The sequence below is a fragment of the Gorilla gorilla genome, chromosome 16 (genome assembly GCF_029281585.2).
Source record: "Gorilla gorilla gorilla isolate KB3781 chromosome 16, NHGRI_mGorGor1-v2.1_pri, whole genome shotgun sequence".
NCBI classification, from domain to species: domain Eukaryota; kingdom Metazoa; phylum Chordata; class Mammalia; order Primates; family Hominidae; genus Gorilla; species Gorilla gorilla.
In genome coordinates, this window is record NC_073240.2 from 66,179,147 (window position 1) to 66,196,699 (window position 17,553).

General features: G+C 49.4%; 1 protein-coding gene across 4 annotated transcripts in view; it reads right to left on the bottom strand.

Moving 5' to 3' along the window:
* IGDCC4 (immunoglobulin superfamily DCC subclass member 4) overlaps positions 1-17,553 on the bottom strand; it is a 41,975-nt gene that overhangs the window by 22,694 nt on the left and 1,728 nt on the right. For all 4 annotated transcript variants that reach the window (XM_055362618.2, XM_055362619.2, XM_055362616.2 and 1 more), the window contains exons 2-3: positions 6,875-7,225; positions 6,037-6,178 (exon numbers count right to left, since the gene is read on the bottom strand). In XM_055362618.2, coding sequence (XP_055218593.1) covers positions 6,037-6,178; positions 6,875-7,225 — 493 coding nt within the window. The remainder of the gene's footprint in view (positions 1-6,036; positions 6,179-6,874; positions 7,226-17,553) is intronic.

Genomic DNA, 17,553 nt, shown 5'->3' on the forward strand with positions numbered 1-17,553 from the left:
AAGAATGTTCTAAACAGGGGCCCTACAAATCTGCCGTGGCCCAAAGACTTAGAGGACTTAGAGAAAAAAAAAGCATAAATATGCCCTGCTCTTTCCTGCATCGCACAGGCAAACCCACCTCTGCCCCCAGCCTCTCACCCTCAGCTCCAACAGCTGCCTACATAAGTGCTGGGGCAGAGCGAGAGAAACGGACAGGGAGACAAGTGTGGCTGGAGCAAAATCCTGGGCCAGGACCCAGTCTGCTGCCAGAGAAGAACTGACAGGAAAGGACGAATTGGGGAAGGACAAGTAGGACCCACCTAGAAAACAGGCCCCACCCCCATCCATCTAACGTGCTCTTCCTCCAAAACCTTTCTTTCTCCTCTTTTCCTCCCTCGAACTAGTGAGCTGACTATGCTGCTGGGAACGGCCTACATTTCCTAACCCCAGTGTTTCTAGGTCTTTCCAGGGAATATTGTGCTCCAAGTACTCAAGAGGTAGTCTCTCCTTTGAAAAAATAACATTCCCTTAATGATGTGATTGAGTGAATGAATGAATGAATGAACAAATTAATGAATGAATGAATTCCTTTCCCCAGATATGGTGCTATTGCTGCAGCCAATAGAGGCAAGATGGAACCACTTTTAGGGTTCATCTAAAATCTTTTCTGGCCAGGCTTTTTGGGAGGCAGAGGCAGGAGGATTGCTTGAGGCCAGGAGTTGGAGACCAGCCTGGGCAACATGGCAAAACCCAGTCTCTACAAAAAATACAAACATTAGCCAAGGCATGGTGGTGCACATCTGTAGTTCCAGCTATTCAGGAGGCTGAAGTGGGGAGATTGCTTGAGACCGGGAGGTAGAGGCTACAGTGAGCAGTGATTGTGCCACCGCACTCCAACCTGGGTGGCAGAGTGAGTCCCTGACTCAAAAAAATCTTTTGCTTTGCTAAAATGTGTTTTTAGAAGCTCTGTCCTTGGAAAGGTGTTCAAAATATATTAGTTAGTTGGGGGGGGGGGGGAAGTAAAAAAACAGTGTTTATGAAGAAATTCTACTTTTAGAAAATAGAGAAAAGTTATATTAGGATATACATAGAAAAAGTCAAAGGTGGCAAAGCTCATGTGGTTTATGGGGGTTTTCTGTAGGAGTGGGATTACGGGGGATTCTTATTTATTGTGCCTGTTAAGTGGGGTTTTTTTTGCAATTAATATGTATCAGTTAGGAAATATAAAAATTTTTAAATGTAAATTGCTAATAGTCTGTGCCCTTGTACACTTTGGTTTGTAACTTGGGCTCTAACACAGAAGCACTGTGACATGGTGGAGAGAACTGGTTTCAATGTATGTGATTTTAGCAAGTGACATTCTGTATCTGGGCCACAGTTTTCTCATTTGAAAAATGGGTTAAATAATTCCTGTCCTGCCTTCTTCACAACCCTGACCCTCTTACTGTGTTTTGAGCTCACATTAGATAATGGACATAAACATATTTATGAATTGCAAGCTCTAAACACATGTTTACAATGGTGTAACCCATATACGTATTTCAAAAGACTGCAAGGAAACACTCAAATTGGTAAAAGCTGTGTTCAGTCAGTAGGTGACCTTTTCCCCCTTTCTGTAAAGTTGGTATACTCTACCATTTTAAAAGAAATTCAAATTTCAAATAAAATAAAAGCTACTTATAAAATGAAAAACAATCTCAACTCGAAAGGAAATTATTCTTTTTCCAGCCTCAAACCTGAGTCTGCTGCTCCTACCCACAAAAGGCCACTTGGGCCCCGAGGATTAAAGAACACAGAAGAAATGACGCAGCTGCTCTGAATTTCCCAAGGGCCAAGGAGCCCCCACCCTAAGCCCTTGAGATCCACCCAGGGCAAGGGGATACTGGCTGGAAGTCACATGAGATTGACAGAAATGGTAACCACTGGGAGAGGGTAGGGCAGGAGCCCATGTTATTTAAGTCCCTTAGTTTCATTTTTCTTAAAATGTGAGTGAATGGTGATAACAAAATGATTTCAAGTGGATCCAGATAAATGGCTTTTTATCCTAGAAGTTATATTATTTATTTTTATGGCTATCTTCTATTTATGGCAAGTGTTGCTGGTTTTCCATTTTATTGCAGTGAGATAATGTTCCCTTTTAAAATGTGTTCAAGTTACAAAAGAGCGAGTTGATGTAAAGAAAATTATGAAGTGGTTGTGTAAATGGTATAAGTATGGTCACAATTATGAAGGTGGTTTTTGAATACCTGGGATTTGGGAAACATTGCTCTCATTGATTACTAGTTCCCATGAAAGAAAAATTATCCCCTAGATTATCCCCTATTATTAGAAAATAGTATGAGTACCGGGGATTTGCCTTGGGGTCTAGTCTTTACCATCAGTTCCAAACGAAGCACATACACCCTGACGCAGTGTGTTTATTAACTGCACATGTGCACATGTTACACCAAGGCATACGGTCTCCTTCAAACCACTGGGCTGAGTTTATGAATAGCATATTTGTGCATGCACTATATCTGGGCATGTGTAAAAATACATACCTTGGGCATAATCAAGTTGCTGTTTTAGACATTTCTTTATTCCCCCCACACAATGTGCCGGGACATGCGAGCCCAGCTTATTTATAGATGAGGATCACTTTTCAGAAGACTTGGGGGCAAACACTCCCAGAGTCCAAAAACTGGCAGCTCTGGCCTCCTGGGTTAGGTTTGTGGCTTCACAGGATGATGCCTGAGCTAGACGTTGGGGGTGGTGGGGAGGTCTGAAACCCACTGGTTTGCTGAGAAGCTTTGGGGAAGTAACTTCTCTGCTCCCAGCCACAGTTGGACTACAGATTTCTAAATCCACCATTAATTTTTTAAAAATTAAAGTTGTAATGTGATACAAACTTCTTCAGACCTCACAGGTTCCGCACCCAACCACCAAATGACACCTACCAGAGGCCTGTGTATCCTCCACGCAGGTCGCTGGAGTCTGATACTCTGAGTACTAAGCTGTGTGACCTGGGGCAAGTTATTTCTGCCTCTGATCCTCCAATCCCTCATTTAACAATCCAGATAAAAATACCTACCATATTCATATGTACAGACCTGGAAGGATGTTTATCAAGTGGTAAGTGAAAAAAAATTAAAGTTGCAATATAATCCCATTTTTGTTTTTGAAAAAAAAAAAGATGATTCAACAAAAAAACCTAGTATGTACAACATAATTTATTATTATTATTATTATTATTTTGAGACGGAGTCTTCCTCTGTCACCCAGGCTGGAGTGCAATGGTGTGATCTTGGCTTACTGCAACCTCTACCTTCTGGGTTCAAGTGATTCTCCTGCCTCAGCCTCCTGAGTAGCTGGGTTTATAGGCGCCTGCCACCATGTCCAGCTAATTTTTGTAATTTTGGTACAGACGGGGTTTCACCATGTTGGCCAGGCTGGTCTTGAACTCCTGACCTCAGATGATCCACCTACCTCAGCCCCCCAAAGTGCTGGGATTACAGGCGTGAGCCACTGCACCCGGCCTAAGTTTTGTATTTTCACTCCAGCCTGTCACCCAGGCTGGAGTGAAGTGGCTCAATTTTGGCTCACTGCAACCTCCACCTCCCGGGTTCAAGTGATTCTCCTGCCTCAGCCTCCTGAGTAGCTGGGATTACAGGCATGCATCACCACGCCTGGCTAATTTTTGTATTTTTTTTTTTTTTTTAGTAGAGATAGGGTTTCACCATGTTGGTCAGGCTGGTCTCGAACTCCTGACCTTGTGATCCGCCTGCCTCAGCCTCCCAAAGTGCTGGGATTACAGGCATGAGCCACCGCGCCCGGCCTAAGTTTTGTATTTTTTGAGAGATGACGTTTCACCATATTGCCCAGGTTGGTCTCTAACTCCTGAGCTCAAGCGATCCGCCCGCCTTGGCTCCCAAAGTGTTGGGAGTACAGGCATGAGTCACCGTGCCCAGCCATATTGATATGAATTTTAAAAATGCATCTGCTAGGAATATAAATTAAAAGTAAATAGAGGAAAATGTGAAAATAAGAAATACCTACATTAAAGGATGATTGGAAGGGTTAAGTGAGAAAACATGTAAAAGGCTCAGCACGTGCCTGGCCCAAGGTACACTCCCATTAAGTGGTTCATGTTGTGACTTTCAACATGGGGAGATTTTGCTGCCTTCTGCTACCCTCTCCAGAGGGGGCATCAGGATAGGCTCTCGCGTGGTTCTCTCCTGCCCAGCTCATCTGTTCTGGGTTCATGGGACTCCCAGGAGGCACCTATCATCACACAGTGGTGACAGGCTCCACATTTAGAAAGGCACAGAACTTCAAATGTCAGTGTTAGAAAGGCTGGGTCAGCATTTCCCAGGGTTCACCCTCTAGAATGCTCAATCATGGGATGTTAAGGGGCTCCTGGGCAAACGAGCCTAGGAAGTGCTTGGTTAAACAAGGTCAACAGGATTCTCAATACAGCACTTCTCAGGGCCTTGCCAACTCCAGGAGGGAGATTTACAGGCAGTTTCCTGTTCTTACTTGATCATAGAATACTTCATTCGAGAAGCATTTAAAGGGACTAACATTCTATAAAGGCCACGTTTTGGGAAACCACAATCTAAATCAATTTTCATTTGTTTCCCCCCTTCATTTTATAGGTGGGAAGGAGAATAGGCTGGGTGAGAAGTGACTCTCTGAAGACCAGTGGGGCTAACCCATCACCAAAGTCAACAGGATGTCTCTCTCGTTTTTTTTTTTTTGAGACAGGATCTCGGTGTGTCACCCAGGCTGGCTGGAATGCAGTGGCATTATTACAGCTCACTGTAGCCTCAACCTCCAAGTGATCTCGCTCAGCCTCCCAAGTAGCAGGGACCACAGGCACCGCACTGCCACACTAGGCTAATTTTTGTATTGTTTTATAGAAACTGGGTTTTGATATTTTGCATAGGCTGGTCTTGAACTCCTGGGCTCAAGTGATCCTCCTGCTTCGTCCTCCCAAAAGGTTGGGATTACAGGCATGAGTCACCACACCCAGCCAGGATCTCTTATGTATGGACCTCTCACCCTCTTCCTCCCTCACAACTGTCCTGTGGCTTTTCTACCCCGAAGTTTCTCCTACAACCCCCATCCTTACCTACACATGGGCAAAAGTCAGAGGAGCTGGGACAATGCAACACAGGCAACAGAAGGTTGGATCCAGGGGAGAAAGGGCGGTGTTTCAGAGCCCAAGGAGCCCCACCTCCACCAGGACGGGAGAAGGATCTAGCTGGTAACTACAGCTACCGAGATATAGGGAGAGGACTGCAGGGTGGCTGGGAAAGGCCTTGGAGCCACATTTCCAAAGATACGTAAGAATCCAGGGGGTGATGACTGAGTCATGAGACCAACTCAGAGACCAGAGATGCAAATGAGCCTTGTGGTTTCTGGTACGCTGCATACACATCTGGACCTACCCAGGAAGCCACAAGAGGGACCAAGTCCAAGGTCTAGCCTCTGCTTCCCTTCCGCCTTGGAAACTCTTCCCTGGGATTGCTCTACCCATCCATTGCCTTTACAGGGAAAGAGGAGAGTGAAAGAGGAAAGACCTCTACAATTCACTTCTCAGAGGGCTGTGCCCCACTGGATGGAATTGAGAGAGGAAGAGAAGTTATGCATCTAGAGTGGAAACTCCGGAGGAACCCTGAAAAGAGAAAACCTTCCCAGCAGCCTCGGGGAGCCCTCAACAGACAACCAACATTCTGCCAATGGCTCACGGTACGGCTTGGGATAAGCCACAGCTCCTCTCTGGCCCTCAGTCTCCACAATAAAGCAAGTGGTTGGACTAGATGTGCTGGGAAGGACTCTACTACTACACCTACCCAGGCTCCACAGCTCAATGGGTGGCTTTCCTCCCAGGGAGCAAAAACTTCTTGTCCAACTTCTCTTCAGGACTAGACATGAGCCAGGAGTCAGGCGGTGGTTGACACTCAAGTCAGCTTAGGTAAATGCAGCTACCTCGACTCTAAGAATCTCAGTTCTGAGCACACCCCAGAGCCCTCTCTGCCCTGCCTACCAGGACCCGCTCCCCTACAGGGCACTCACCGAGGCTCCTCAGGCAATGTCACCTGGTCCTTCTCCCAAGTAATGATGGGAACTGGCAGCCCTTCAATGTGGCACTCAAAGCGAGCTGTCCCGTTCTCCTCCACCATCTGAGACTCCGGGTGCAGAGAGAAGTCCGCGAGTGCTGGGGACAGTGAGACACAGGCAGGGACGGGAAAGGAATAGGAGAGAGAAGCCACAGCAAGCACAAACAGTGAAACACATCCGCATGGAGACACAGAAACACAGAGTCACAGAAACACACAGCAGAGCCAATTCAGACCGAGGGAGACACAACAAGAAGTGGTGATTAGCGGTCAGATACTGCCAGCAGAATGAATTCCAAAGCCCCCCTGCCCAACATCATCAAGATGGTCAAACTATACAGTAAGATGCACACTTCTTCTGGCCTGAAAGTTATTTCATGGTGATCTGTGCCTCCTGAGAGCCCCCTAAGGGGTAAGGCTGGAGCGTGGGGTTTGGCTCCACATGTTCCACCTGCCATGCAGGCAGGAGCTCCCTTAGGAGGCAGCTTTGTGCCTCTGACACAAAGGGGGCACTCTGGCAGGCTCCCTGGAGGACAGCACAAGCCCAGACTCTAGGACTCAAAGGCAAAGAAAAGCAGAAGGAACAGGGGAGTGGAGAAGAAGCGGGAAGATTATGGAATACCCAAGAATGAGGATAGACAATACCAGGAAGAGACCTATTGAGCAGGATGGGACGCAGGGAAAGGGGGAGTGGGATCAAGAGAGAGGCATTTGTGCAAGTAACTAACTGCAGGTCCCACTTCGCACACCCCAAGTCTAGGTTTCAGCCTCAGCCCCCCGATGCAAGCACTTACTGGCAAGCTTGACGACAGCAGTCTGGCTGGCCAGCACTCCGAGGGGGCCGTGGGCTAGGCACGAATAGCTGCCTTCAATGACCCCCACAGCCTCAGGGACTAACTCGTCACTGCCATTGGGTGCTAGTGGCTGGGACAGCCACAGGGAACCATTGGGCAGCAGGTGTAAGTGGTCGTGCTCCAGCAGGGTGTCCCCATCCTTGCTCCAGGTCACCCTGGTGGGGGGTCCAGCGGCAGCAGCCCCCAGGCTACAGTTCAGCACTGCAGCCTGCTCTGGGCCCAGGATCACTTGCAGTGGCCCCACTCCACAGCTCAGCTCCACAGTCGTCTCCTGGGGCAACAGCAGCTCCCCTGCATAGAGGAGGAGCACGGGGCCATCAGTGTATGTCCCCCCACTTCCCACAGCCTCTGCTCCTGAGTCACCCATGCAGGGGCTGGGGCAAATCAAGGAGAAACACCTGCATCTGGATCCTGGCTCTCCCCTTACTAACTGTGACCTTGGACAAACTGCTGCATTCCTCTGTGCCTGTCTTCCCCTGCTGCTCAATTTCCTCATAGCAGCATTATTCATAATAGCCAATGAGTGGAAACAACCCAAAAGCCCATCACCTGATGAATGGATAGATTACTCAGCCATCAAAAAGAATGAAGGACTGATGCATGCTACAAGGTAGCATGAAAACTTGACGCTAAGTGAAGGAAGCCAGTCATAAGATGCCACATTTTGCATGATCTCATTTCTATGAAATGCCCAGAGGAGGCAAATCCATAAAGACAGAAAGTGGATTAATGATTGTCAGTGACTGAGGGGAGGAAGGACAGAGAGTGACTGCTAATGAGTACAGGGTTTCTTTTGGGGGTGATGAAAATGTTCTAGAATTAGATAGTGGCTGTGGTTGCACAACGTTGTGAATATGAATATACTAAAAACCACTGAGTTGAACACTATAAAGGGTGAATTTTGTAGTATGTGAATTGTCTCTCAATTAAAAAAGCATACCAGCCTGGGTAACACAGAGAGACCCCATCTCTACAGATAATTTAAAAAGTTAGCTGTACATGGTGGCACGTGCCTGTGGTCCCAGCTACTCAGGAGGCTGAAGCAAGGAGGATCGCTTGAGCCTAGAAGTTCCAGGCTACAGTGAGCCACGATCACGCCACTGCACTCCAGCCTGGCTGGCAGAACGAGACTCTGTGAGAAAAGAATATAGTGGCTGGGTGCAGTGGCTCACACCTGTAATCCCAGCACTTTGGGAGGCCGAGGCAGGTGGATCATGATGTCAGGAGTTCAAGACCAGCCTGACCAACATGGTGAAACCCCGTCTCTACTAAAAATACAAAAATTAGCCAGGCGTGCTGGCACGCACCTGTAATCTCAGCTACTCAGGAGGTTGAGGCAGGAGAATCGCTTGAACACAGGAGGTGGAGACTGCAGTGAGCCGAGATCGCCCCATTGCACTCCAGCCTGGGTGACAGAATGAGATTCCATCTCAAAAAAAAAAAAAAAAAAAAAAGCACAGTGCCTGACACAGAATGGGAGCTCAGTAATGTCATTCCCTACCCTGGAACCTAACAGATCATATTGATCATTATTACCCAATCAAAAATATGCCACTGGAGGCCAGGCATGGCGGCTCACTCCTGTAATCCCAACACTTTGTGAGGTTGAGGGCCAAGACAGGAGGATTGCTTAAGCCCAGGAGTTAGAAACCAGCCTGGGTAACATAGGGAGACCTCATCATTACAAAAAAAAATTTTTTTTAATTAGCCAGCTGTGGTGGGAGGATCCCTTGAGCCCAGAAGGTCGAGGCTGAAGTGAGCTGTGATTGCACCACTGCACTCTAGCCTGGGTAACAGAGTGAGATCCCGTCTAAAATACATACATATACATTTATAGATATCTCTCTCTCTCTCTCTCTCTCTCTCTCTCTCTCTCTGTACACACACACACACACACACACACACAGGCTAGAAAAATACCATATCCAAGAAACATTTAAAATGTATTATAAGTGTGAGAAAGTGTGTGTGTGTGTGTGTGTGTGTGTGAATACTATATATTTTGAATAAACAAAACAAAAATAAGTCCCAGCTGTTTGGGGGAGCCACCTGGATGAAAGAAAGTCAGACATTCCCCCTTCCCCAACAATGAACTAAGTGAGCAGATCCTGCTGGGAATTGTTAAGTGCCCCAGGTAGGGACTAGACTCAAGCTGGATTCAGATCCAGCATGACAGGAGGCTCCCATGGCTCATTCCAGGCCCTGGCAGCCCGCAGCCTGGTCTGTACTGGTGACTGGAGAAGCTCAACACTCCCTGCAGCTAATTTCCCCAAGGCCATGCAGGAGGCCAGAGCCAAGACTCAGGTCTGCTGACTCAATCCAGGGTTCTTTTTTCTCCCAAGGCCCCAGAGGAACCTACAGACCCCAACACTGCCCTTGCCACAAAGGGAAGAATAGGGAAACAGTAGAGGAAGGGAATGCCATCCCAGGGTCAAGGCAAAAACACACAAAAGCCAATGTTTATTATTGGAACCAATGTTCCGCAGGGCCCAGCCACCATTATTCATAGACAAATGGTTGGTTCTCCCTGTTGTGTCTTCCAGAAGGTTGACCTGCTGCCTCCTTGTCTTATAAAAGCTCAATGGCCCAAGGTCCCTTCTTAGGCTCTGGTCTGACTCCTTACTTTAAGGCAGAATGGCATGTCTGAGCGGAACCAGGGCCAGAGGTCAGGACAATGGCCCATACTCATCACAAGGCAGGTCTGGGCTGACAGAGCCACATGGGGACGTGCACAAAACAATGGCGAGGGAATCAGGAGACCCTCGGTTCTAGATCCAGCTCCATCACAGTCTAGCCATGTGGTTTTGGCCCAGTCATTTCCCCTTCTGGGCCCCAGCTCACTGGAATGTAGCAGGTGACCTCTGAGATTCTATGATTCTATGATTATTCACGACATGGACAAACCTATTCCTGAACAAACACAAGACACCATTGAGACCACACACAAATTGGTAAACATAGCTCTGCACTCCAAAACACATGCGCCTCAGTCTCTGCCACACTCATCAACACTTGGACACACAGGTCAACATTTAGAAGCCCTGTGAGTCTCCAGACTCCCTTCCCACCAGCTCCAAAGAGGAACAAGAGTGAGGGGAGAAGAGCAGTGATGGCTGCGTGAAATAAGGAGGCCAGGGCCTGGGATTGCAGTGTGAAGGGTGGACGGAGAGACAGGACCTGGCCTGGGATTGCAGTGTGAAGGGTGGACGGAGAGACAGGACCTGACCTGGGCTGCTGCCTTTCTTAATTCATCAGATGGGTTCTGCTGGACACCTCTGGCTTCACAACTAGCCTCAGCAGTACTCGCGGGCCCAGCAGGGAGAAGCAGCCCCTGCCCTCACCAAGTTTGCATTCTAGTTGGGGAAACCAATCTGGCATTCACACTACTGCGGGCCACGTGCTGTGGTGGAAACAGCTTTTGACCTTGGGGAAGAAGATCAAGGTTTCAGTCTTGCTGCTCCACCTATCAGCTCTGCGACAAGCCACTTAACTTTTCTGGGACTCAGTTTCCACATGAAGATGATACCACTAAGCGTGAAGGAATTAAACGAGACAATGTATGTCAGGGCTACAGCCCAGAGTCTAATAGACATCACTCAAGGAATGGGAGCTTATTCTTTGTTTGTTTGTTTGTTCTTGCGACAGTTGTGCTCTGTTGCCCAGGCTGGAGTACAGTGACATGATCTCAGCTCACTGCAACCTCCACCTCCTGGGTTCACATGATTCTCCAGCCTCAGCCTCCTATGTAGCTGGGATTACAGGCATGCGCCATCACACCTGACTAATTTTTGTATTCTTAGTAGAGACAGGGTTTCACCATTTTGGCCAGGCTGGTCTCGAACTGCTGACCTCAAGTGATCTGCCCGCCTTGGCTCTGGAAGATCCAGTGCTCTGGAAGAGCACTTCCAAAGTGCTGGAATTACAGGCATGAGCTACCATGCCCGGCGGGGAGCTTATTCTTTAAAGGCACCTTGTAACTATAAAGGGCTGTACAAGTGCTATTTGCTGTTCTTATCATCCAGTCCCTTCTATCTCTAAGGCCCTAGATGCCATGATTCAAGTACAGGGTAGGGGGAAGGCAAGCCCGGCTCTCAGCCCAGCGGCTTCCAAATGCCCATTCCAGCCACTAAGCAGTCGGTTTGGGTTTCAGGGGAGAAAACCCCCAAAGGACACAAATCCCTGAGCCCTCCGGCAGCCTCCCTGCCCCCTAAAGCATGTCCCGGGATTGGAAAATCCCCTGCTGCGTTGAACAAACAATGTGAACAGTTGGGGCCTGAACAGCTGCTGGGTATGTCAGCAGCCTGGGCTCTGGCAGGCAGGACGGCCGCCAGAGGGGCTGGCGGCTGGCTGGGGAGCCCAGAGGAGGCTCCGATTCCCTTCCTGAATATTCATGGATCAGCAGATGTCTGGCTTCCCCACCTCTGAGGAGCTCAGCAAGGCAGGAACAGGGTAAGCAACAGGAACGTAGACACAGAGAGAAGATGGGGTCCCCCTCAGAGAGCAGCAGTGCTGTGCCAGGAGCCCAAGACAGCCCATTTTAGTGGAAACGTCTGTGAAGCCTGAGAATCCTCATTCCACAGATGGGGAAACTGAGGCCTGTGGAGGGGTCTCATCTCTGTGGAAGACAGTCTGGGAAAACTGCCCTTCTTTGACTTTTTGGGGATGAACCAGCATTGAGGAGACAACTGCTCCTGAATAAGAGGGTTCTCTCTGCCTCTGTGCCCAACCTGATTTCTGTGCCCAGGAAGCGCATCCTTAGGGACTCACGTGCCAGCCCCTCTGTGAGGCTGCTCCTACCTTCCCCAGGTAAAGTTTTTCCTAAGTCTCACACTGAAAACCACTTGGAGGTCCCTTACTCTTGCCTAGACAGACAAAGGGGTGTGGTGGGACAAGCCTGGCCTCAGAGTCCTGGGTTCTAAGTCCAGTCATTCATTGCACGACCTTGTGTGAGCTACTTTCGTCCTTTCGGCCTCAGTTTCCCCAATTTTAAAATGAGGAGTCTCCGAACTTCTCAAACATTTTCACCCAAATTCTCTCAACAGCAGAGGAACACATATTTACGAGGCTCGCTGACTGCCTAAAATGTTTTGACTTTTTTTTTTTTTTTTGAGACTCGCTCTGTCACCCAGGCTGGAGTGCAGTGGCGCAATCTCGGCTCACTGCAAGCTCTGCCTCCCAGGTTCGAGACTTTCTCCTGCCTCAGCCTCCCGAGTAGCTGTGACTGCAGGCGCCCACCATCATACCCAGCTAATTTTTTGTATTTTTAGTAGAGACGGGGTTTCACCGTGTTAGCCAGGATGGTCTCAATCTCCTGACCTCGTGATCCGCCCGCCTCGGCCTCCCAAAGTGCTGGGATTACAGGCATGAGCTGCCGCGCCCGGCCAAACCTCTAGCACGTTTTGCATTCTGCTCCATAACACAGCAATATTTGTTTTAATATAAGTGTGGTTCCCATAACACCAAATCTTTTCATAAAAGCGATGCTCTGGGGAGGGGACCTTATTTGTCCAGGAGCTTCATGGCCAGCGCTTTCTTGCCACCCCCAGCCCACTGTCATGGCTGGCCCCCAACATTTTTAGCCCTCCCTCTCAGGGCCGGGGTGGACACATTGCAGGTGCCCAGTGGACACTTGCTGCCCACTGGCTTTCTGTCTTGAGGGGGCCGCCCCTCCCATAATCCCTTCTCCTCAATCTCCTCAGTGAGACCCTGTCAGAGACACAGAGCTGCTGCACTTGGGAACACTAGGGCCACCTCTCAATCTCCTTTTTCTGACAGATTATTTTACCCACTTACAGGATAAATTGGATTTTATGAGGCCAATTAGAACCCAGACAGAAAGGAGATTCGCTGCTGAGCTCCAGGGCCAGCTCAATGCTGTTTCGTGGGATTAGTGGAGGCCTGGCGTGAGTTCCATTTTTCAGTGAATTCTTAGGGAAGGGGCGTGTAGCTGGGGGAGGGGAACAACGAGGCCAAGATGGCTCCTTTATTAAGCCAGGAACTTGCCACAAACATCACATCAGTGCCTCCTCACTTCTGAATTTCAGGGCCCAACAGATTTACTACTCGTTTGCAGCCCAGGAGAAATTCTCCATGACACTATCACAATTCTCCTTTCCCAGAGAACACAAGTCGGTTCCTTCCAGAAACCTCCCTTCCTGCCCCCAACCTTGGCCACCTCCCTTACCACATGCTGAGCCCCTCCCCCCAACAGCTGGAAGGAGAGTTGGGACAGTTGCCTGGGACACAAGGAAGGCCTCAGCTCTCCCTTCATCTGCAATCCTGAGGGGAGAGTCTCAGCCTCAGCCTATCCAACAGCAAAGCCAGGCTCAGCTTGACCTGCCTATCTCCCGCTCCCCTGAGACCCTCTACCCCTCCACACACAGCGAACCATGGCCAATTCTCTGAAAACACATCTTGTTCCATGAATTGCTGGTGCTGCTCTCACTCCCTAGAATAGCTGTGATGTCCCTGGTTGATTTAGACACCTCTCCTTTTTCTGCCCCGTAGAACGCTGGCACCCCTATCATTGCAGTTATCACTCCAGATTTTTTCTGCGGGGGGAGACAGAGTCTCACTCTGTCACCCAGGTTGGAGTGCAGTAGCATGATCTCGGCTCACTGCAACCTCTGCCACCCAGGTTCAAGTGATTCTCCTGCTTTGGCCTCTTAAGTAGCTGGGACTACAGGTGTGCGCCACCATGCCTGGCTAGTTTTTGTATTTTTTGGTAGGACGGGATTTCACCATGTTGGTCAGGGTGGTCTCGAACTCCTGACCTCAAGTGATCCGCCCACCTTGGCCTCCCAAAGTGCTGGGATTACAGGAGTGAGCCACCATGCCCAGCCTTCACTCTAGGTTTTTGACTTGCCTTTCTCCTCAACTAGGCACCAAAGTCTTGCGGTTATGTCTTAGCTTTCTAAATCCTCGGTACCTGGAACAGTGCCTAATACACAGTAGGTGCTCAATAAACATTTCTTGAATGGATGAGTCAACCCATGAAGACATCCTCAAAAAGATAAGGCATAGAGCCCCCTCTGCTTTTCCAAGCATCAGTTTCCTTATCTGTAAAAACAACAGTAACTCCCTTCAGGGCAAGAAAGGATGTCAGGAAGACATGTGGAAACTGCCTGGCACACTGTGTGGCACCCAGTAGACATGACATGCTTGAAAAGCAGAGATAGAACAGCTGAAGTCCACACTGAAAGAAACCCTGTACTTAAACATGACCAGGCTGGGGAGATCACTACCTTGCCTGTTCTCTTGCTGTATGGCTCATATGATTAAAAAATTTATTTCTCTTGTGCCCACCTGTCTCTCCCAGTACTTTCTGCTCATTGGCCAGAGCTTTGTCCTGCAAACTATCTAACAAGGTCATAAGTCCCTTATAGAACCATCCAGGAGTCTTGGGTCTGCACCTGAAGGACAGCTTATTGGTCCTTGCTTCCCTGATCCCAAGGACCCCATGGGCCCCCACATCCAAAGGATACCTCACTCAGCCTCAGCAGTGAGGCAGTAGTAGCTGGCAGCCCAGTTGGCACAGGTAACAGGGTTTGATTTCTCTGCATGTCAGGCTCCAAAACATACTCTCTGGTTTTCCTTCCCTGGCCCCCTAGCTCCTGTCACCCACCACTGACCAGGCTGGGGTCCTCTCCCTCAGAGCCATGCTTACTCCTCCCCCTGCCCCCAAGCCTGCCTGGTAATGACATCTGTTCTGCATCTGGAATTCCGTATCAAGTCTGGTTGCTGTACCATGGGAGAGAATAGAAAGAGGTGGGTGGGGGGTAAGTGGAGGAGGGTGGATTCCAGAGCCCAGATAGACCCACTTGAGGGGGAGAGCCTGAAGCTGATAACGTCTCATATGGTATAGAGGAGTGCAAAGAGAGTGAACTTGGGTATCCCTAGAAGGGGTGGCCCCATTTCAGTCCCTAATCATGTAACTTTGGGAAGTCACTCAGTTTTCTCATCTGTAAAAACAGGTTCATGCTAAAATTGTTTCTTCTTTTCTTTCTCTTTCTTCTTTTGAGACAGAGTCTCACTCTGTTGCCCAGGGTGGAGAACAGTGGTGCGAGCCATCATAGCTTACCACAGTCTTGAACTCCTGGGCTCAAGCAATCCTCCCACTTCGGCCTCCTGAGCAGCAAGGACAACAGGGCACACCACCATGCCCCCCATGCTTTTTTTTTTTTTTTTTAATTTTTCGTAGAAATGAGGTCTCAATATGTTGCCCAGGCTGGTCTCAAACTCAGCTCAAGCGATCCTCCTGCCTCAGCCACACAAAGTGCTGGGATTACAGGTATGAGCCTGGCCTGAAATTATTTCTAAGTTCCTCTCAGTGCTGACATTCAATGATGTGCTAATTGTGAAATTGCTTCACTTGAAAGAGATACGTTTAGGAGAAAAGAAATGCTAATTAACATGTAAATGTGTGTTTAATTGAGTCATGAAAGCACATAGAGGATCAATGAAGGTTTACATATCTTCTGGATAAGATTCATTATTAAAAGAAACTCCAACTGTTTGACCTGATTCCTAACTTCCAAGATGGGGAAAGAGGCCCACCCCAAATGACTGAGATTGGCCTCTGAGCCTCTGGGCTGAGAAAGGGATGGGGGAGGTGAGGAGTTCCCAGGTGAGGAGGAGAAAGCTCTCAAGTTCTTAGGGGCCTCCTATTACTGACCTCTAGGTTCCCTACCCTCCAAATTCTGACTTGGGAAGAAGGGAGAGCCGAGAGCCCCACCTTTGTGCGTGTGATAAGAACAGAGCTTGGCTTCTCGCCGCCTGTTGACAAAGGGGTCCCAGTCCCTGACTCAAGAACAGTGTTGGGAGGAGATGGGCAGGCACAGGCATTATCCTAACCCCAATACCAGCCCTTCATTCTGCCTCATGTTTTTTTTTTGTTGTTGTTGTTTTTGTTTTTTTGAGACAGAGTCTCACTTTGTCGCCCAGGCTGGAGTGCAGTGGCGTGATCTCAGCTCACTGCAACCTTCACCTCCCAGGTTCAAACGATTCTCGAGTCTCAGACTCCCGAGTAGCTGGGATTACAGGCATGCACCACCACACCCAGACAATTTTTGTATTTTTAGTAGAGATGGGGTTTCACCATGTTGGCCAGGCTGCTGTTGAACTCCTGACTTCACGTGATCCGCCCGCCTTGGCCTCCCAAAGTGCTGGGATTACAGGCGTGAGCCACCGCGCCCGGCCTATTTCTTACTTTCCTCTCTCTCGCCCCCTACAAATTCAATCTATCCTCAAGTTCTACTGATTCTATTTCCTGAAAATCTCTGGAATGCAGCCACTCCAGCCCAACCCCAACTGCCACTATGCTAGCTGCCACCATCCTCTCTTCTGGATTGCTACAACAGCCTCGAAGGAGCTGGAGCTTCCTGCCTCCAGCCCCACCCAATCCATCCTCCACACTGGCTGGAATGAGATGATGCAAAGCTGATCTTAAATCCTGTCAAGGGCTCATGGGGACTCTCAGGCCAGAAACCTTGGTGGGCCCTGTGAAGCCCTTTGTGAGCTGGATCTAGCTCCCCTCTTCAGCCTCCTGTCTTGATACTCCCTGACCCCTTTCCATGCTTCCCTCACCGGCCCCCCACCCACCCCTTGTCCCTAAACTCCAGCTAGATTTAGTTTAATCCAATGATCTCAACTAAATCACCTCTGAACTTTGCACATGCTGTTCTCTGGAAAACTGTCCCCATCATCATTCTCCTTCTACAGGGCTAACTCCATGTCGAGCTCTACTACTCATCACTTTCTTCAGGAAGCTTTTGCTGACCTTCCCAGATCGGTGTAGGAGCCCCTCCTTCCTGCGTCTTCCCCAGCACTTCAGGGGACTTGTCAGTTTCCCCCTCCACCAGACTGAAAGCTTTGCACCAGGGATCAGGTCTGCCTCCTTATTTACTATATTCTAGGCACTAGGCACAAGCTAGCCTATAAAAGGTGCTCCATAAATATTTGTTGAACGAATGAATGACCTCAGTACAGATCAGGGTGGCTAGTCATAACTCGACTGGAGTGTCCCCCGGTCTGCTGAGATTTGGAGGACCAGGGCAAGCTGTTGTAGCCACTCACACTGCAACCAAGAGACGCCGCAACCCGGTCCCTCGCCTACTTTGTGCGTTCGGGAGCAGGGAGAGGCCAGGGAAGCTGGGTCCCTCGCGGCAGGTCCTAAAGGTATTGAATAATGCGCCGGTGCGGTTCCCAGCCCTGATGCCGTTTTGCTGGGTGACCCTGAGCTCGTTCCAGGAGTCCTAGGAATAGCGGAAGGTGGGGCAGGGGAACTATTCCTTAATCCCCTGAGCTCTGGGAAGAAGGACGTCTCTCTGACACTTCCCCGCCCCTTTCACCTGACAAGCCAGGGCCTCCAGCTCCTCTGGCCCAGCAGCCGAGACCCAGCCTCGCGGCGGCCTCCAGCTTAATCCGCGGTTGGGGCTGGAAAGGGGCGTGTCTTTGTAGGGACAGAAGGGGTCCGAGGAGTTCCCGGCACTTTCCCACCCGCTGTTGGGTTTTCCTGGAGATGGGCCTGGGGCTGGCCAGGCGGAGGCTCCTTCCCCCCGCCTCCCTCCCACGTGGCCTGGCTGAGTCTCTCTGGAAAGCCGCAGCAGCTGGAGAGAAAT